This window comes from Apis mellifera, linkage group LG13 (assembly GCF_003254395.2).
Source record: "Apis mellifera strain DH4 linkage group LG13, Amel_HAv3.1, whole genome shotgun sequence".
In the NCBI taxonomy this organism is placed as follows: Eukaryota; Metazoa; Arthropoda; class Insecta; order Hymenoptera; family Apidae; genus Apis; species Apis mellifera.
Genome location: NC_037650.1, coordinates 7,242,619 through 7,265,859, shown reverse-complemented (window position 1 = coordinate 7,265,859; position 23,241 = coordinate 7,242,619). Strand labels below are relative to the sequence as shown.

At 29.4% G+C, this 23,241-nt stretch overlaps 1 protein-coding gene across 3 annotated transcripts in view; it reads left to right on the top strand.

The window, feature by feature from the left end:
* The window catches only part of LOC413596 (receptor-type guanylate cyclase gcy-4), a 28,155-nt gene extending 15,228 nt beyond the window's left edge, over positions 1-12,927 (top strand). For 2 of the 3 annotated variants that reach the window (XM_397038.7, XM_016915851.2), the window contains exons 2-12: positions 3,954-4,059; positions 4,184-4,403; positions 5,276-5,767; positions 6,394-7,303; positions 8,175-8,288; positions 8,828-9,223; positions 9,517-9,863; positions 9,978-10,493; positions 10,570-10,682; positions 10,769-10,976; positions 11,056-12,927. In XM_397038.7, coding sequence (XP_397038.5) covers positions 3,969-4,059; positions 4,184-4,403; positions 5,276-5,767; positions 6,394-7,303; positions 8,175-8,288; positions 8,828-9,223; positions 9,517-9,863; positions 9,978-10,493; positions 10,570-10,682; positions 10,769-10,976; positions 11,056-11,629 — 3,981 coding nt within the window. In that variant the 5' untranslated portion in view covers positions 3,954-3,968 and the 3' untranslated portion in view covers positions 11,630-12,927. Of the gene's footprint in view, positions 1-3,070; positions 3,215-3,953; positions 4,060-4,183; positions 4,404-5,275; positions 5,768-6,393; positions 7,304-8,174; positions 8,289-8,827; positions 9,224-9,516; positions 9,864-9,977; positions 10,494-10,569; positions 10,683-10,768; positions 10,977-11,055 lie in introns of those variants that run through there. The other variant, XM_016915853.2, reaches the window with a different exon arrangement.
* Positions 12,928-23,241: the final 10,314 nt, after the last annotated feature.

Here is a 23,241-nt window from a genome sequence, read left to right as displayed (position 1 = left end):
TCATATATTCCGTTTCCGTGAATTTTCGCAATGAATTTTAAAAATGATTTATTGCACCAAATTTGTCGAGTCTTCTTAATAAACATCGCGAGTAATAAGGATGACGTTTCCCAGAACAAGCATTTCATGCATGCACGAGTCACTGTGACGCGAGCACATCGAAAGTTCCGCTATTTTTTTCCCGAATCGGAAAATCCATGCTCGTCAGAAATAAAGAATTTTTTTTTTAATTTTTCCTTCTCTCTCTCTCTCTCTCTCTCTCTCTCTCGTTTTTGTCTCTTTTATATTTTTTATGAGGATAGATAGGAACACGTGGAGAAACGAATGAATGTTCCCGCCTCTTTTCTTTGTTCGTCTTCTCTTTCGCTTGTTCAATTAACTCGGCATATCGCACAGTTGTATACTAATCTTAATGAACGCGTTTATCTATTCGTTTGCATATGTGCGTACATTATTCGATAAGTATCGTCAATGTATTTTCACATTTTTCTCGAGACCTGTTTTTGCTCTAGAAATAAACGAAATTCGATTAAATAAAAAAAAAAAAAAAAGAAAAAAAATTAAATATCCAGGAATCAACTTTGTGACTCTCTACGACATTAGAGTAGCCGTATTACGAGTATTTTCGAATATTTCGTTTGATAAAAATTTGACGACATTTCGAAAAGGTATATCTTAATTTCAGAATACAAATACACGCAAAGATATTATCTGTGAAAATACGTTTAAAAAAAAAAAAGTATTAAATTTTAGGAAAGGGAAGGAGAAAATCGTGACGTTTAAAAAAAATAATACATTTCGCGAAATTTATTTACGTGTTGAAAGCTTGAAAAAAATAAAAAGAAAAAAAAAATATCTGAAATTACATTACTTCGTATTTTTATCGCACAATATTATCACTCTATTATTTTTCTTTTAATTCACTATCTATTTTTTCATTCGACTATTAAACTTCTCGGCCAATCGGACTTTTTTTTTTCTTTTTTTTTTCTTCTTTTTTCTCTGCTTTTATTTCTTTACAATCGTCTTAAACGAAAACATCCAAAGTAAATATGTTTACGTTTAACGTTACATCGTTTAAGATAAATAAAGCAATATACTTCATATCGAGTGGCTATTCGATCCAGAACTTCTTTTTCGCATTATGCATTATAGACAATGATACGGAGAATGAGAGGAAGAAGAAGAAGAAGAAAAAAAAGAAACAAGAAAGAATCGGTATCTCACGATGAAAAAGATTAATCGAATTATTTCTACCGGTGTTCCATAATGTTTTATTCATTGACGATAAAAACTGGGCCATAGGTCAGGCTCGGTTTAATTTTTTATTCACTGGTAAATTGCAAACGAGCAATATCGCCACGTGCGCGCATCATCCCGCGTCATGCATCGCCCACCATCGGCCGATGCTGTCGATATTTTCCTCCTTCGTTTCTTCATAGAGAGATGTCTGACGTAACGCCGATGAAAATATCTGCGCTAGTTCCAATAAATTGCGGTATTGTTGTCAAGTACGCAAGTTTGATTATATCGAGGGTGTTCAAGGTATTCGATCGGGATGGTGTCATTCTATCGACTTGGCATGATTAATCGGTTGCCTACCCTGAATCATAATTTCCAATGAATTTCGAATTTCAATGAACCGCGTTATTCCTTATTTTTCAATGGAAACAACGTGGAAATATAAAAGATTCGATGACGCACGTTAGAGTGGAACAGGATGGATATTTCGAATCATGAATGAGAATACGAGATTTTTTTATTATTTTCAATTTCGAAATTTGCGAGGATGGAAAAATAATTACGATACGTTTCGTTTTGTGATGCCGATGAATATTTAAGTGTTGTTCACAATAGAATTTAGACTAGAAAAAAAATGGACTATTCCCGTTTTAATAAATGCAAATTATTGGCAATATAAATTGTATGTAAAATTTCTCCGATATAATCTTTGAATAATAATAATTTTCAAAAGATTTCTTTTGCATCGAGAGAAGAGTTGTTGTGTTTTTGTTCTTTACGGAAGATTATTATTAAATATGGATGATAACGGTTTATATATCAGGAGACAATAATAATTTCTTTTAACGAAATAAAATTAATTTTCAGGGAGTCGTTCGAGCAATAATAACAAATCGACAAATGCACTCAGCTCGAACTAGGATAAAGGAAGATAGAAATATTTCGAATAGTTGAGGTATGATTTATTGTCACAGATGTATATAATTAGTATTTGTATACGTGACACGAATGTCTCGATGATTTCTTTGAAGAATTCGAAATGGCATCGCCTAATAGTAAAACAGAGTTACAAATTATTCATCAAATTGCCAATAACATCGTTTCCGATTGATTTATTGACTTCGGGACTCGTAAGAACCGACTTATTGACTTGTACGACGTTTTACGAGCGCAAAAATTCTCCTCTTAATCACGTATATAATTTAATCTCGAATATTTTTATTCATCGGTTCAAAGAATAAATTCTTTGACATTCGATTATTCGCAATTTCGAATATTTCCTTTTCCCGCGTTCAATACGGGGAATAATATTTTAACAAAGTTTTTTTTTTTGCAAGAAGCAGTCTTAAGCAGTTCGGATGAACACGCATCCAATTATTCGTAACACGTAAATGATTCGATTATCTAAACGATATCGCAATTTGATGACGCACAAAGTGGAAGAAACTAGCGTCATCTTTGTTTTCGAGTTTGACCGTGCAAAGACAGGTGAATATCTAAAACAGTTGCTAATTGTAAGTAATCGTTCAGTTGCGAGTTGACCTCAACTATTCGACCAAATATCCCGCCGCGTTTCCTTTCGACTTGGAAATCGATCATTGGCATCAATGAACAACGTCCAAAAACATCGATATTATATCAACTCATTCCAAGAAAAATTACGTTCTTGAAATTACGTTTCAAAGAATTTGTTTTTAACCGACCGTGTTTTATATATATATATACATATACACGTATACTGCTTCTTCGAACAAACTTAGTCAGAGTTTCACGTGGTTTCTCACGTGGAAGAATGCAATCGACCTAATTCTCGGTGGAGGATTCGATTAAGGAGAAGAAGAAGAAGAAGAAGAAGAAGAAAACGGCGCAGTTCATTCGCCCACGGGTTGAAAAGTCAAAGCGCCCGCGCTGCCCGTGGCTAAGAATAGCAGCGTGCTGATTATTGCTTCTCTTGTCACCTTCGACGACGAAGGTGCTCGTGCTTCAGTTCGTAAACAAACGACACACCTACGACGACAGAGAAAGAAAGAGAGAGAGAGAGAGTTTGCGGCGCCGATTTCTCTCCTCGATCTCTCCTATTTTGATTGGTGCCCCACCTGTCCAAACTTACCTGAAACAATCTTTTTCTCTCTCTCTCTCTCTTTCTCTCTCCGTTTCACGTGAGAAAGAAGCGCGTTCCTAAGTTCGTTTAAATTTACTGTTGGTCGTTTAAAGTCGAATCACTCTCTATGTAGTGGCTATTTATACACGGGCTGGTGCATTGTTAGCTGGACTGTAACCTAAGTCTTACTTCGTGAATCTTAATATATCCTATAGAGAACGTCCATTGAAATGCGGAACGTGCTAGTATTCTTCGCTGGTATTTTTCTCCTCCTTCGGTGGAGTCTACTATCTTTCATGTTTCAGATGGATTTGTTGATAGAGTCTCTGAAATCGTTAATAAAAAATGATTTAGAATCGATGTGATCATATAGTTCATCAGTTTAGACTGATTTTATGTTCGTAACGTAGGAATTTTAGCACGTTTGGAAGGACGTCGAGCAAAATTCATTCAAATACTCGATATTAGAATCCTCTTTGTATTTTTGATGTAAATATAGTTTCGTCCACTTGCGATAAATTGCGATAATTTTTCCTTAAGATTATTCCTTATATATAAATAATTTAAATTTGTAAAACTGCAAATAATGACTAAGAATATTTTCTTATAGGAGGAGAAAATCAGGATGTTGAGGTTTGGATCCATATTGGGCGTGTTGGTCTTTCTGACCATCGCGAAAATCGTGATCTCAAATCGATGTCTGACCATGCTCGAAGGTAAATGCTCCAACGAATTTGATCTTACACGAACTTTTTCTCCTTTCTTAATAAATGAATAAAGAGAGCCAATTTGTCAATCGTTTTTTTAAAAAAATTAATCCAAGAATTAATCCTTTGACAGATGTGAATCCAAAGAGGGTAATCCATTTGGACGGGCAACCATTGAACATAAATTTCGAGGTGTCTCGTAGAGTGACTCAGAGGCTGGCTACTATAATCATGAAAATATTCTTGACAGAGGTGCTCGGTTATTCGAAAGTGTCTATCTATGAAAAGGAGGATGAGTTCAGGGCGGAGGAAACTTTCAGCAGATTGTCCGACGACATTATGTTTAGTAGCAAGTAAGATGCAAACTATTTTTCTCCACGCTCTCTGTCCAATTTCTATAAAATAAAATTTTAGTCAAAATTAAGCTTCACACAAAAGAGAACTTAAAATTTTTAAATAAATTCCTAAAGATATTGCAAATGATATTTTTACCGAAATATTTTTAATTAGATCATTTCGTAATGAAGATGCAAACTATTTTATGTCCATTATTCTCCACTCTCTCTGTCCAATTCCTATAAAATAAAATTTTAGTCAAAATTAAGCTTCACACAAAAGAGAACTTAAAATTTTTAAATAATTCCTAAAGATATTGCAAATGATATTTTTACCGAAATATTTTTAATTAGATCATTTCGTAATGAAGATGCAAACTATTTTATGTCCATTATTCTCCACTCTCTCTGTCCAATTCCTATAAAATAAAATTTTAGTTAAAATTAAGCTTCACACAAAAGAGAACTTAAAATTTTTAAATAAATTCCTAAAGATATTGCAAATGATATTTTTACCGAAATATTTTTAATTAGATCGTTTCGTAATGAAGATGCAAACTATTTTACGTCCATTATTCTCCACGCTCTCTGTCCAATTCCTGTAAAATAAAATTTTAGTTAAAATTAAGCTTCACACAAAAGAGAACTTAAAATTTTTAAATAAATTCCTAAAGATATTGCAAATGATATTTTTAATTAGATCGTTCCGTAATGAAGATGCAAACTATTTTACGTCCATTATTCTCCACGCTCTCTGTCCAATTCCTATAAAATAAAATTTTAATCAAAATTAAGCTTCACACAAAAGAGAAAATTTTTAAATAAATTCCTAAAGATATTGCAAATGATATTTTTAATTAGATCGTTTCGTAATATAATCTTTCGAACAGACTTCCAATGGTGAATATGGAGGTGTGGATCCCGCCGCATCTAGACACGATGCCACTGTTAAATTCGCATGAAGTGAAAGAATGCGGATCCATCGCTCCCCCGGGCCGTTTCGGTTGGTTCGTTCCGACTGCGTTGTCCAGGCGCAACGACAATTGGATAATCTTCACGGAGCTTGAAAAAGCTTCCCGCTTCGAGATGGACGAATCCACATTGGAGAGCATTCGGAATTTTACCATAGACCCGAAAACCAGTACCTATTACTGCCAGGAATCGTATTGCCAACAGGGAATGTACATTCCGGAATGGTGCCAAGGGAAACCGTGCGCTTTATTGTTGACCAGTTACATCGATGTTACCAATTTTGTCAAGGATCACATAGATCAAATGAAACTGTACGTGAACGTGATCTGGTTCGGGCCGAATTTGAAACACGTGATCAAACTTGCTGAAGAGCTGATGTTTGATCGAAACTCGTCTACTTCCATCGATAGGTATTGCATATTTGATTCTTGATTCTCAAAAATTTATTGATTCTTGAAAATTATAATATATTGCTTCGGTTTTAATTTTTTCTTTGAATCGATTTACGACATGGATATTTACATTATCCAAGAATTCGTTTAAGAAATTCTTCTCAATTTTCTCGTCTCCTTTCAGAGGAAAAACGTTTTTATCCGTTGTATCTTTAATCATATTTAATTACATTTCAGAAAAATTACATTTAATTGAACAGAGTCGTCTTTTTTTTACGAATGCTTCAATTCTTCCTCGAATGCCCGATATTCGTGTTTTTCCAACTCTCGCATATCGGAAAATGTATCGATAGAAATCGATACATTCGCGCGAAACAAAAGAGGAGGAAAAATTGCCCGAAATCCGTCCGTGCTATTACCTCGTTGATCGTGTCGCGCAATAAACGTCTCCTCGAAATAGAATTCACGGGAAAAACAAATTTCGTACGAACGAATGAATTTTACCGGTTTCTTTTTCTTTTTATTACCCACGATCCATTCCAGACGAGCCTGTTTTTCTCGCGCCGTCTCGAAAAACACTCGCCGCCTTTTTACATTCTTATTATTGCAACAACGCGAAAACAAAATTTCTCGATTCTCCCCAGATCGTTGGTATTTCTGCATTGGACTCCCAGCACCGTGATACCTAACGAGAGGGATTTCGTCAGCATCGACTTCCCCCGATGCGGCGCCACGAGCTCGGAGATCGGTTGCAAGTACGAATCCAACAGGTTGACCAAACTCGTCTGGGCCAGGCTCGAATACGCCGCCAAATTGGCCTACGAGGCGATCAATCGCGCGAAATTCACGCGCGAGATGTACGAGGATCTGATCGACAGGCGCAACCGCGATTCATCCATGAACGAAGAAGAGATCGCGTGCGACTGGTTGAGGGAGAATCTCAACTACACTCTCGATGCGTGGATGCCGAATACCGCCGACAAGAACATTCTCTACGTCGGCGGGATATTTCCTATGAGCGAGACGTTTTATTCGGGGAAGGCGATATTGGTCGCGGCCATGATGGCAAAGGAGGCGATCAACGTGAACAACACCATCCTCAGGGATTACAATTTCACCCTGCTGGTGAATGACGGCCAATGCAAATCGGATATGGTGATGAGATCGTTCATCAATTACATAGTGCACAATCAGTACGAGAAGCTCGTCGGCGTTTTGGGGCCGGCTTGTTCGGAGACCGTCGAGCCTTTGGTCGGCGTTTCCAAGCATTACAAGACGGTGGTGATCAGTTACAGCGCCGAGGGATCCAGCTTTAACGATCGCACTAAATATCCTTACTTCTTTCGGACTATCGGCGAGAACAAGCAGTACAAGCACGTTTATTTGCAATTGTTGAAGAAACTCGGATGGAAGAGGGTGGCTTCGTTGACGGAGGATGGACAGAAATACACCGAGTACATATCTTACATGCAAGATTTGTTCAGAGACAATGGAATCGTGTTCGTGGCGAATGCAAAGTTTCCAAGGGAACGGGAACCCATTGTGATGACCAAGGTGATGATCTTTCTTGGATGCTAAATCTTCGCTTTGTAAATAACCCAAGAGAAGAGAACAGATCGTTGAACAGACTTCAAATTCATTCTCGGTTATTCTCAACGCAAAATAATTTTTGAGAATAACTCTGTAAAATTTGAGTCAAATTTTCCTTTTTTTCGAGATAAATGTACATCTATACAAGTCTGTGATCTATATGAAAATGATCACTCAATTTTCTTGTATATATTTTTATAAATTTCGAAAAAAAAATAATTTGCATATTGTTTACAAAGGAGTTTTTGGATGATAAATGATAAATTTTAAGAATCGTTGCGTAAGGCTCGATTACTCGAGTGTAACGTTATGGTTCTTCTAACAGAAAATTATATACACGTAGATGAATAAATGAAATACTAGAGATTAGACGTGTAAAAATTATGAAAAATGATTGCATATGCATTTAACGTATATTATTTAACGTATTTATTATGATAATACTGACCAACATTATTTACACGAATGAGATAGAAATTTAAACGATGTTGCATAATACTTGTCAATTTATTAAAGTACTTTTTCTTTCAGCTTGTTCAATTTTCTTGTCGAAATATCACTTGAACAAAATTGATGAAAGCTTTTTTTAACCAATATATTAATCAATATCAATCAGTTTATAAATTCTTGAGTAATGAAACCACGTATAGATCTGGGTTTTTGTTCTAAAATCTTTTTTCAAAAAAAAAAAAAGGAAAAAAAGATGTTGCATACATTAAGTATCAATATATGCAGATTTTTGAAGAAACATCATTAACTTGATACATATACGATGTTTATATAATGTGCAATGAATCACGCGCGATAAATTTAATAAAAATATTTTAATTTATAGTATTTGCAAGATTTCAAGCAGAAGAAGGCAAAGATCATCATCGCTGATGTATACGATCAAGCAGCCCGTCAAGTTATGTGCAACGCGTACAAATTAGAAATGACAGCGGTTCAGGTAATTTTTATCGTACGATATCATAGATAAAGTTGAGAAAAAATTCAACTCGATAGTTTGTACAATTCTAATTCTCCTTTACTTTTTTTTTTTTTTTTTTTTACATAAAATGTATACTACTTGTATCTTTGAAATTAGAGATAAGAGTCTAACAGTGTGTTAGTTGGTATAGAAGAAGTTTGAAGTTTAGTCTAATAGACTATCTCCCCTTTTTTTATCCATTTTATCCAAGACTTAATAAGCACTTGATTGTGCAATAAAAAGATGGTAATGAATAGCGATAATGTTTCATTAAAATCATTCGATGTGAAAAAAATTAATATAGAAAGTGTCGTAATCGATATGATGCTTGACTCATTCTTCGAAACTGTTTCCTGTTACTAAACTATATATTGTGACATCAATTTTTCAAACTTTTTCAAACGTTCTATACTATACTTGAATATCATTACTCGTCGAATACTCGTATTTTATTTTCCCTCCTTTCTCTCGATCTTGATTGATGAAATTTTGATTCCACGAATTTTTCCCGATTGAAGGGCTACGTGTGGTTCTTGCCTCTTTGGCTACGACCAGAATGGTACGATACGGATCGATACAATCAGAAAGGGGAACAGGTTCCGTGTACCACGGCAGAAATGAGCAAAGCGATAAACGGATATCTCGGTTTATCTCACGCGTACTTTGCACCGGATAACGACATCATGCAAGAAGGGATAACGGTGCGTCAATGGCGCGATCGTTACGAGCTTCAGTGCCAGAATAAGGAACAACCGCCGTCTAATTACGCTGGTTACGCGTATGACGCTATGTGGACTTACGCCTACGCGATGGACAGGCTGCTTCGCGAGAATCAGAGTTACGTTTTCGATCTGCATAGCAATCATACTATCAATCGATTAACGGACATCATCGGTGAAACGGATTTTTACGGGGTACGTAATGAAATAAAATTTCGATCGATCTTTCGTCGATTCTGCAATGGTTTGAGATTTATCATTATTTTTATTATGCGAAAAATGATTAAAAAAATTCATTATGCCTGCTTTGAATCGCTAGGATTAGATTTTCGAGAAAAAAATTACACAATTTGCAATAATTAAATTTTGATACATTGAATAAAAATTAATATTATTTTATGCCATTGCGGAGTTGACGTATATTTAATTTTTGTAAAGAAAATTTATAATAAATAGGAAAATGAAATGGAAAAATTTAACAAATTTAGGTGTCTGGGAGAATAAAATTCTTCGGTGGCCCTTCGAGATATTCTGTTATCAATATCGTTCAGCATGTTAATAACGAAACTCGATTGGTCGGTAATTTTTACCCCAACGTGTCAGAAAAGCAGCACGAAGTGGCGGGTGGTAAATTGGATTTGAATGTCTCTTCTTTGGTCTGGCTATCGAAAAGCATGCCAGACGATGGCTCCGAACCACCCCAACGATGTGTCATCGGTGGATTCGCAGATTTCATAAACGTGTCTTGCGAAGTAGCTTTCGTGATCGTCAATATCATTGGTTTCACTTTACTGGGGATATTCTTGATCATTGGTTTCCTCATCATCAAACAAAGGTGAACGAAATTATTTAATTTTCACCGATTAAATATTCCTGATTAATGATTCAATCGTCGAACGAATTCATTAAATGTTTCAAATGTTTTATAATACATCTTCTTTTCTGTCAGATACGAAAGAAAAGTACGCGAGCAGAGAGAGTATCTGAAGTCTATGGGCATATCCTACGCCTGTGACGACTCGTCTGATCTGGACAAATGGGAGATTCCTCGACACAGGGTGGTTATTAACCGAAAATTGGGGGAGGGTGCTTTTGGAACGGTTTACGGTGGCGAGGCGTTCTTCCCTGAAAAGGGTTGGCTAGCCGTGGCCGTGAAGACTCTGAAAATTGGAAGTTCCACAGAGGAAAAATTAGACTTTCTGAGCGAGGTGGAAGTGATGAAACAGTTCGAGCACAAGAATATAATCAAACTGTTAGGGGTTTGCATCAAGAGCGAACCAGTCTTAACCGTGATGGAATTCATGCTTTACGGCGATCTGAAGACGTATCTTCTCGCCAGAAGGCATCTCGTCAACGACAACAGTTACGAAGATTCGGACGAGATCTCTAACAAAAAGTTAACCGCAATGGCGTTAGATGTAGCTAGGGCGCTCAGCTATTTGGCTCAGTCAAAATATGTTCATAGGTGAACGAAATAAATTCGATTAGCTTCTTTCGACTTGCTTCACTTAAGTTAAATTTTTCACTTTTTCGCTTCTCAGGGATATTGCCTCGCGTAATTGTCTGGTGAACGCGCAACGTGTAGTGAAGCTTGGAGACTTTGGTATGACGAGGTTGATGTACGAGAACGATTACTATAAATTCAATCGAAGAGGTACGATGGCACGACACAAAATTTATATATTTCTTCTTTTTTTTTTTTCTTGGTCGATGAATAAAATAATTTTCACTTTCTTTCAGGTATGCTACCTGTAAGATGGATGGCACCAGAATCCTTGGGACTCGGTATCTTCAGTCCAGCTTCGGATGTGTGGTCCTACGGCGTTCTTTTGTACGAGATTATCACGTTCGGTAGCTTCCCTTTCCAGGGTATGAGTAACATCGAAGTACTGAATCACGTTAAGAGTGGAAACTCGTTGATGGTTCCCAAAGGAGTGAAGATACAATTGTAAGAATCGATCATCTTGTCGTAACTGATATTTTATATATATATAACCGTTTTATTCTAACGATTATCGTTTTCACAGGGAAAACTTGATGTACTCTTGTTGGAGGCTAGATCACATAAAGAGGCCAACTGCTCCGGAGATCGTCGAGTTTCTAGCCACGAATCCTCGAATTTTATCTCCCTGTTTAGACGTTCCTTTGGCCAGTGTGCAAATCGAGCATACCGGACAATTAGACATAGAGTTACCAGAGAATTTGAGGAAGTTTTCATTGTCGTGGTCACCTCAGAATTCCACGACTCGACCCGCGTCCACGTCCAGCCCTTTCGGTGTACCGTATCCACCTTTGCTAGACATCAATGATCACGACGATAAGCCGATTCAAAACTCGATTATGGGCAACGGAATCGCCGACGCAGAGAGTTCCAGGCCACTTTTGTTGAACGCCAACGAACCTTTGTCGGGTTTACCTATGATTCTTCAAAGCTTCAAGCAGAAAGAGGAGTCGCCGCATAAATACGTCAACATTCAGCCGGGGATATCGAATAATTGCGATTACTCGAGCGATCAGAACGGCGGTGGCAGCATTCAGATGGAGGAAAGAAGGGCCATATTGCCGGAAAATAGAAAGTCGGAGGACGTGTCGATTCTTTGACAGCAAAAGAGACATGCGATTTCGAGGCAAAAATCAATGGTGCATTTCTACAGGCACGCCGAAGGCATATTTGGAAAATATGCGAAAAGATCTTACCGAAAGACCAGCGTTTAGATCACTTTGTTGGGATCTAATTTTGCTGGTCGGATTGACACGTTTCCGTTTTGGAAACGGACGTTTTCACGAGCGTGGTTTCTTCGCTATATATGTTTGCGAAATATGGAGGAGATATGGGACGCGTTTATTTTGATACATTGGGAATTAAGATCCTGTCGATTTGACTACGATGAAGAGAGATTTACAATAGATATCAGCAACGAAAACAATATCAGCTGTGACGAGCGGAAATGATTTTTCGAATGCAGATAAGCGAAATAATTCCCTAGATTTTCGCTCAATCCATTTTTGAGACTGATAAATGTAAAAAAAAAAAAAAAAAAATTAATTTACCGATTAATCGACGCGACAGTGTTGGATATTTCACGCTTACAAAGGAAAAGTAAACTTGTAGAATACAAAAACTTTCTATTTTCCTTGAGAAAAATTTGATATTTTAATTATAAGTTATATCGAATGGAGTATTTTATCGTGGCAAGCAGAAATTTCCATTGTTTTCGCGTCGAGAAAGAAGTAAACAGAAAAGAAAAGGCTGCTTCGGTTAGATACGCAGTAGATAATCGAAAGGAGAATGACTGATAAAATTTCACGGCATTTCTCTGTCCAAATAGACAATCTCGACATTGAGATGTGTGCAACTTCATAAAATTTCCAGGCAATTATATCGACACGAAACTTTGTGAAAAAAGTTTGCGGCATTTTTTAAAGATAAAACTACATTACAAAATTGAAGCAATATTTTACACAAAAGAACTGGTCAAGTATCGACGTTCGTGTGTAACCATGACATTTATATAAAAGAGTATACATTTTATGCGTACACGTTCAACATCACGGATCGAGGGAAAATGAAAATATAGAAACAAAAAAAAAAAAAAAAAAAAGAAAAGAAAAAAAAAATACGCGCCCTTCAGTTCCAAGTATATATAGTATATTTTTTGACTCGTTTTTTGCGAAATATATTTATCGATTTGAAGAGAAAAAAGCGACTGTGGCATAGTTACTAGCTATTATGGAGAACGCTTCGTCCTCGCTAAAAACTACAATGAAGCGTAATAAACCGAATAGTTACTATTATTATATACGGTGTCTAGTGATTGTCCATCAATTTGATCAAAAAAAAAATTTTGATCGAGATTTCTTTTTTTGTAAAATATATATTTAATACACATTAAATTCCTCTGGTTGCGTGCTTCATCATGAAAGCAAACATTTTTTTTATTCGTAGATAGAAATATATATTATGATTCGTGACAAGATTCATTATTAATTACTTAGGTGCAATAACATTCTCTATGTCTTGTGAAAAAGCAAGCTGTTAAAAAATACATAATGAATCGCATACATTGAGGAGATTGATTATTATTGAATTCAAAAGAAGAGGAATATGAAAAGCAGTAAAAATTTTGCAAAATTTCATTGTAATTTTCTTCAAGAATTACAAAAATCACCTCAATGTATATTAAACACGTATATACAGGTTGCTTGAATTTTAATAATAAGCAACCAAAAATGATATTACTCTTACTGTTTCATTTAACGAGACGCATTATTTATTTTCATATTCATTATGGAACAAAATATCTTTATTATTTCGTTTTGTTCATTTTACGAACATCTCATTAATCCAAGCATCATATTATATATATATATATATATATATATATATATAGTTTATTTTTGATACAAACTTTCTTTGACGAAGCATTTTCTTTTTCTTACATTATCCAAAGAATATGTTCCTAATCGATTAAAATCCAGACATCCTGTGGTACGTACATAAACTATTATTATTATCGTCGAATAATTCTGTTACGAGAGACAATTGTTAAAAACAAAGTATTTTTTAATTTCCACACTGATTCCAATTCATAGTTATTTTATTCCTTCGAATATTGAACAGAGATTATATACGCGAGAAATCATTCATCATTAATCCATTTCTTACGTACATCTTAAAAAAGAATAAAAAGATATTGATTATATTTTACGTTATATCGTGTCGATCACGTTTATCGTAGTATCTATTTAGCGATAGTAAATTTCTTCTCTTTTCAATTTTCAATTTTCCTTCTCTCTCTCTCTCTCTCTCTTTTTTTTTTTATACCGGGTTTAGATTAGATGATATAATTGAACGTTCATTTATTTAGTTTATTTAATGGACGTTACGTGTCTTGTTCTACGTCACATGTAGAGAATAAAGTAAGAAAATTTTTTAGTCTGTTACACGATGTAAGTATATCGGGTTTGGACGATACAATCCTTCCTTAAATAGCTTTACACGAGAGAAATCGTTAATGTAATATTTATTCTCAAATTGTACAGTTGTAATTTTATATTCGTTGTAGATAATGAGAAATTGATGAAATGTTGAGTACTGTTCCATACAGATACTATTGTTATTCCTTGAAAAAAATATTTATTATACATTCTTGAATTAAATTATATAAAAAACGAACATTTGAGTTATGATCCTTTACTTGTATATATCTCAATAAGTCTAACTTAATATACATTATATTATATACATATATTATATATATATATATATATATAAATGAATATATATATAGAATGGATTACGTAATATTGAATCGTAGGCGGATTTAGTTATTTTTATTATTAATATATGAGTTAAAATTTTTTTTATGCCGGAGATAATATTGTCTCAATAATATCATATTTTTAAAATTTAAATTAGATTAAATTTTTAAAAGAAAAATTTCGAATGAAATGTGTATCTTTTTGCAATTATCTAAAGATTATTTTCTTGAGAAACAATATCAATCTTTCTAAAATTATTCAAAATATCATCAACGTTCAAGAGATGGCACTGATGGTTATTTTTTATTTTATCTTTATTTTTTCCAATTCTTGTTTCTATATAGTTTCACCTGCGATTCCTAGAGATGGCATTAAATGCAAAATTTCTAACTTATTATCATTGTTAAAAATTAAAAAATTATGTAAAAAAAAAATCGAATGTAATGAGAAAAATATAAAAAATTACGAGAAAAAGGAAAAATAGTAACAAAAAAATCAAAAGAAATAAAAAAAATACTAAAAATTTAGTAAATTATCACGTTTTAGAAAAGAATTTTATAATATCATATAAATTAAAAAAAATAAATAAAATAAATTATAAAATTATATGAAATTAAATAAAATTATATAAATATATAATATAAAAATTATATAATTAAATATAATATAAAAATTAAATAAAATATAATATAAAAATTAAATAAAATTAAAATATAATATAAAAATTAAATAATTAAATATAATATAAAAATTAAATAAAATTAAAATATAATAAAAATTAAATAATTAAATATAATATAAAAATTAAATAAAATGTAATATAAAAATTGAATAAAATTAAAATATAATATAAAAATTAAATAATTAAATATAATATAAAAATTAAATAAAATATAATATAAAAATTAAATAAAATTAAAATATAATATAAAAATTAAATAATTAAATATAATATAAAAATTAAATAATTAAATATAATATAAAAATTAAATAAAATATAATATAAAAATTAAATAAAATTAAAATATAATATAAAAATTAAATAATTAAATATAATATAAAAATTAAATAAAATATAATATAAAAATTAAATAAAATTAAAATATAATATAAAAATTATATAATTAAATAATTTATATAAAATTATTTAAATATAAATTATATAAATTAAATAAATTATATAAAATTATATAAATTAAGTAAATTATATAAAATTATATAAATTAAAAAATTTATATAAAATTTTATAAATTAAGAAATTTATATAAATTATATAAATTAAGTAAATTATATAAAATTATATAAATTAAATAATTTATATAAAATTATTTAAATTAAATAAATTATATAAATTAAATAAAATATAATATAAAAATTAAATAAAATTAAAATATAATATAAAAATTAAATAATTAAATATAATATAAAAATTAAATAAAATGTAATATAAAAATTGAATAAAATTAAAATATAATATAAAAATTAAATAATTAAATATAATATAAAAATTAAATAAAATATAATATAAAAATTAAATAAAATTAAAATATAATATAAAAATTAAATAATTAAATATAATATAAAAATTAAATAATTAAATATAATATAAAATTAAATAAAATATAATATAAAATTAAATAAAATTAAAATATAATATAAAAATTAAATAATTAAATATAATATAAAAATTAAATAAAATATAATATAAAAATTAAATAAAATTAAAATATAATATAAAAATTATATAATTAAATAATTTATATAAAATTATTTAAATATAAATTATATAAATTAAATAAATTATATAAAATTATATAAATTAAGTAAATTATATAAAATTATATAAATTAAAAAATTTATATAAAATTTTATAAATTAAAAAATTTATATAAATTTATATAAATTAATTAATTTATATAAAATTATTTAAATATAAATTATATAAATATTAAAAAAATTAATCAAATAAGTATGAGAATAAATAAATATTATAAAATAAAATAAAAAAGTAATATATAATATATATCAACAATATTCAATGTTAATTCAAAATAAATTTTATAATTTAAAATAAATAATAGAAAGTTTTTTATATTATAAAAAGTTGATCAAAATATTGTAATATCGATACTCTCAATACGAAAGTTCATTGAATACTGAAAGTGTTCGCGCGACTCGTCCTGTATTTATAGACGCTCGAGGTAATCGAAGTTCACCGAAGATATACGTTGTTTTCCGATCGTATTAAAATCGATTTTTCGAATACAGTGATCAATAATTTAACAATTTTTAGATTTTTATTGTTAATTTATGAATATTACAATTCATTACATTATTATATATAATAATTAATATATATTTTTACGAATTAAAGCTAGATTTATTGTTTTATGATTTTAATTTTCAATTCATATCTGTATTAAAATATTTTCACTGTTATTTTGCACAAAAATATGATATCTAAAAATTCATTGCAATATAAAATATAATAATTAATATATATTTTTATAAACTATAGGTAAAATTTACTATTTTAAAGTATTATTATAATATTAATAATTATTATATATATTATATAAGTATTATTATATTTTATATTTATTATATATAATAAATTAAATATAATATAATTATATATTAATAAAGAAATAAATAATAAATTATATTATATAAAATAAATATATATATATATTTATTATATATAATTATATAATCTTCGATTTATAGTTATATATCATACAATACTTTAATTTTCGCGCCGATTTAGATGAAATAGGGAATTTATAATTTTAACCAATTAAAAAACTGTTAAGATTTAGCCGCGAATTGTATCAGTGCGCATCATTGTACGCATCATAGTGCGCATCATTGTGCGCATGACGTCAGTGTACAGTTGAAAATCATAGTGTGAGGCTGCATTTCATCGGTTGAAGAATATAATTATATAAAATTTTTGTGGATAAACTATTGTGTTATGGTTATTAAGTTTTATTACGAGTTACTAAATCTTGTTTAATAAATATGTGTTTGTTTAATTATTATTATATTCAAGAATTGAACAGTGAAATTTTATCATTTTTGTGCAGGTTATTGTTAGATTCAAGCATCGAAGGCGGGATGGATTCGGAAATATAATCATTTTTACATACGGTATGACGATTAAAAAATAATTTAATGAATAATTTCATACAAATGGTAAGATTTTCTGATATATTTCTTTCCTAAATACCTATCTATTTGTATCAATTCATGTATTATTTCTTCGACACATTTCGACTTGAATTATCGAATATGTATCCCCCCTCTTCTTTGGCCTCTCATTTTGTAATTCGATAATCGAAATTGTTATGCGAGATATCGTTGTCGATATTTTAGACAATTGAACGCTTCGCTTCAGGTACGTGTTCTATCTATTCTATAATATTTATTCGACAATTATTTTTTTACTTTATATATTATGCGTATTTCATCTATATACATTTGTTCAATTATTTATTGAATATTATTATAATTGATAATTTGTTGTGGAATAATTTTTTATTCGTCTATTCGATCATTATTGTTATTACTAGCTCATTATCATTCTTCTAATTCTTCTTCTAGGCTTCTAAAATAGTATTTAAATTAGTTTTTTGTTTCATTTTGATACAATTAATTTAATTTTATACAATTTTTATATATTTATTTTAAAGATTTTATTTCTTTTGTGCAGATAAGTAATTAATTATTGAGATTGCTTTAGATGGGAAAAAGGATTTTCAATATGACGCCATGATGATATTTTGGATAAGAAATAAAATTTAAATTTCTGTAAAAGAGAAACATATGTAAGTACTTTTGTATTTTATTTTTATTGAATTAGTATATATATATAATATATATATAATTATATATATAATAACATTTTATTTTTCTATCTTTTTTTCTCTATTAATATTATTTATGTTGTTTCCAGATTATTGTGACTGCGCGCAATGCAGTCATTAGATTCAGTGTTTGCTTCGTAATAGTATTTTTAATATTATTTTATTGTTTATGATGTTGTTTTTTTAGATTATTGTGACCGCGCGCAATGCGGTTAATAGATTCAGTGTTTGCTTCATAATAGTATTTTTAATATTTTTTTAGAGCATATTAGCTCCAAGTGTAATATAATCATAGATGAAATTAGAGTCAGTGTTTGTTCTGATTATACAATATAAACGAATGTGTTAATGATTTCCTATTTGTATTTTTTTATATAAATTTTCGGTATAAAATAGAATCAGTGCTTCTCTCAAGATAACAAAGCAATCATCCACCACGTGAAGAGGTAATTATCTTCATTTTTGTTTAAATTTTTATTCTTCTATTGAAAAATAGAATTATCAGAGAATTCCACTTTTTAAATTTAAAATTTTTATTTGAAAACTTCAATTTTTAATATTATTAGAATCTTTATTATTATATTATGATTTTTTATTATATTTTCCAGATGATGACTTCTTATGAGCCACAACATCTGATGGCAACGCAGATTCTTCGCATCTAATGGTGAGTTGCATGCATTTATGTTCCTCTGGTCACTCAATCATGTCGTAGGATGAAAGGTCCAAATCGACACGAGTGACTAGTTGTATACGTAGAATTTTGTATGAGCACAGTGACCACAATATTTTTCTTTTTTTGTATTTTATTTATTAGATCAGGATAGGTCTTTTTGCACAAGCAATTTTTAATAAAATGATATTAATAATTGAATTTGTATTAATGAAATTTTAATATGTTAGTAATTAATATGAATAATATAAATTTAAATATAACTTGAAATATAAATACATTAATTCTATTTTCTAAATATTAAATTTTATGTGCAAAAAGGCATTTCGCGACAGATAAATTTTTGAATCAAAGCAAAAGTTGTAAATATTGCTTTTGAATTTTCGAAAATGTGCTTTGATGAAAAAATTGTCTGAGGTTCTTTTTATTGAATATTCATTTAGAATCCTTATATTGATATTTTTCTATATTTGATATTAATATTAATATCTAGTAATTGATTAATTTTTAAAATAAATCTATTAAAATAAATTTATTTGAAATAAAATAAACAAACTTTAAATAAAGAAATATTAGTCCGTTAGTTAAAAAATAAATTAATACCTTTTTTTAGCTCAGGATTTTCAGATTTAATCCTTTCCATATTCATTGCCAGTATCTCATTCACGTGCTCAGATGCTACTTGGATGAGAGAGAGGCGATGAGTATGATGACCATAGTTTATAAATTTATAACAATTTTTTAGCGATTGACGATGCTAGTGTATCGTGCACGACGTATTTTCTACATTATGTGTGTATATGTGTGGCTAGGCTGTAGAATTGCGTCGTTTATTATTCCATGTAGTATAACTTGAAATAGTAAAAATATTCACAATTATTAATCTAATTATAACTAATAATATCCCAAATACAACAAATTTATATGCAATATTATTAATTTTATTTTTAAATTACAATGGTATTAAATATTTTGTATAGTAAAATATACTTGCTTTAAAAAGTATGTAATATATTTCTATAAATATTTATGATTATATCTTGTTTTTATTTTACACGCAATGGTCACTAGCCATCGTCAGTCGATTTCAGGAAAATGGTACGTAAAGTTAGAGTGTGAAAGTAGCATGCCAAGCTCGGGTGTCGGAGACGTCCCGGGACGCTTTCCCTAGTGTAGGCTTTTGCGCCCGAGCATTATGCGTGAGAATCGTGGAATGAATGTGTTGGTGTGCCTGTTTTGCCATTTTTTTAAATATAGGGTTAGGTAGGATAGGTAGTATACTTCTGGTGTGCTTGTTAATTATAAGTAGGTAGGGCCGGGCAGATTGTCACAGTCTCTGATCGGGTAGGCGCGTTTTCGCGTGACAATCTGTTTCAGGAAATATAATTTGGAAAATCGAGGGTGAAGTTGAAACAAATGGAGTACATCATATCACTGTTCCCCATCGATTTTTCGAATTTCCGCGGTCGCGGTCGCGAATAATCTCGAAACGAACGTTGAGCTCGAGATCTTGTACATATACGATCTTCACGATCATTGGTCGTGTATGTATACCTAATTTCCGCGCTTTTTTTTTTTTTTTTTGTTTCGAGATTAGTGAATCTCGAGCCTAGTTTTAAGTTTCAGCGGGCATTGCGCCCGAAGGAGGAAGACCGAAGAGGCCCGACAAACTGTCACGAAGAGGGCTGCAACGAATGGTTTCTCATTTTTTGGATCTTCTTTGAGTCCAAAGAATGGGAAATCATTGTCACTGTGCTCGTTTAACATGTAGTTTTTATTGTTGTATTATTTGGCCAATTTGCATGCTGGCCTATCATTCAGATCCAGTCATGAATATCGCGATTTTTTATTAGTGTTGCGATTGATTAATAACGGGTTGAATTAGAAAAACTAATTATAATTTGAATTAGTGTTGCGTTAAAATGAAACTCGCATTTGTATTAATGTTGCGAATCACAAGTATCGTTTTTTTTTATTATAAATTATTATATTCTTTTAATTCAATTTTTCCAAATTTTTATTCATTATTGCATATATAATATATATATATTTTTTAATTATCAATTTTTTAAATTACTAAATAAACTTTCATAAAACTTTCATTAAATAAATTTGTTTCAAATTAATTTGAAAAAAATCATCAATTGGGAAGTAATTATATTATATAAAATTTTACTAATTTTTTGTAGTTTGATTTGTTTCAGAGATTATGATGGAACGGAGAAGATTCATATTTCAAATAATATCTGTTTTCTTTTTTCTAATTAGATTTTTGGAATACTTGGGAACCTAAAACAAATTTTTAAATTTTATATAGGTTATATTTTATTTTATATAATATTTTTATATAATTTTATTTTTATATATTTTTATATACTTTTAAATTATATAAAGAAAAAAAATTTATTTTTATTTAGATAGGTTTTCCATAATTTTTTAAAATTTTTTATATGTAGATAGTACTTTTAAATTTGTTTACACCTCAAAAAAATTTAGCTTGGATTACATAGGCAAAGATTATATTTGAGAACAATTGAGAGGTTATCATAATTTATGGAATTTTATAAATTCTTTTTATCTATTTCAGAAACTTTTATTGTAGAATGAATATAGAATTAAGCATTAAAAATAAAAAAACTTACACTTTATGTATTATTCTTTTTCTTTTTCTTGATTGTATTCAGATTCTCTTGTAGATAGATTTCCTAAACAAATATTAAAAAAATAAATTATTAGATAGATATATAGACATTATCTTTTTTATTAGGCAAGTATTTAAAACATTTAGTTTGTACATAGATATATAGATAGAAAATATAAAAAATATAAGTTTAGATGAAATTATTGAATTTATTCATTTCAAATTTATAAAATTTATAAAGACTAATAGTAAAAAACACATAATATTTCTAAGAGTATACAATGCATGCAAGATTTTCAAAAATTATATTCATTTCATATAAAAATCTTTTTTCTAAATAGGTCTATTAGAATCAATTATTAATTTAAAAATTGATAAGTTATTTTTTATAAAGAAATTAGGAATTTTGAGATACAAGTAGATTTGTAGAAAAACATTAATTACTATTGCTTTAAGTAAAATACATTTGTAAATAAATGCATGTACAATGAATGATAATAGTGATGATGGTAATTGTGATAGAATTTAAATCATTAAAATAAGTATAACTTTCTTTAAGATATATTTCATTTATTTATTTTTATCATCATTATTATTATCAATATTTTACATTTTCATTGCAATAAATGTAAAATATTGATACATGTGTATCTAAACATGTGTGTATTTTACATAGTTATATAATTAAGTTAAAAGGTAATGTAATTTTTTTATTTTCAAGTTTAATTTATTGAATTAGTTTTCTTTGAAAATCTTTTTGTTTGTTTTATATAATGATCAAATATTTGAACGTTTTGCAAACTAAATTTATATGAAAATAAATAAATTTTTGCATGAAAAGTGGATAGAATATGGATAAAATAATCTCCAATCCATAGTAATATCCAGGCAGTAAAAGATGGAAAATTTTATTTACAATTATATATATATTACAATTTGTATCATGTACAATGTCTAATATTATGATATAATTGTAAATTGTATAACAAAGATAGAATGAATTAATTAATTGTGCACACAAAAGATTTATTTTTATCATTTATTCCTAAAGCTGTAAATTTCTAATGTAGATGCATATATATACAAATTTTTAGCATGATTGTAAGTACTTATATCATAACATGGTAGATGGCGCAAGTAGTACTGATTGAGGTCGGTATGTTAGAACAAATTCCGAAAGATGTCGTTACTATTCTGTTTCTCGTAATTATAATCTTATTTTTTACTTAATCGATAGTGGTAGAAATGATATTAACATAGAATAGCGAATTTTTAAAATTCTGAGATATGATAGAAAAAATTAGATGATAAATTCACTTCAAAATGAAATTTAATTGAAAATTATAGTTAATTGAATTCAAAAACAATCGCTCTATAGAAAACAGGGATATTAGTTTAGACAATTTTCAATAGATGGCGCCACTATGATATTATATCGAATTATTCATTAAAACAATAATAAACATTTCAAAACAATATGATGAAAACAGATATATCATAAATTTAAAAATAACAATCTTCAAAATTAATTCCCTCTTTTATATAATTTGTTCTCAAATATAATATTTTTAAAATCATCTTTCTGTTTTTTCTTATCAATTAAAATTGAGAGATTCTCATTTGTTTCTCATTGGATTCTTTAAATTTACTAACGTATTATTAATTAATTTTAAAAAATTTCATCAATGATATATCATACAAAAATCAACAATTTCTGCCGATCTAGAAGATCATCGAAATCAAACACAGTTAGCGCTTAGATCTAAGAGAT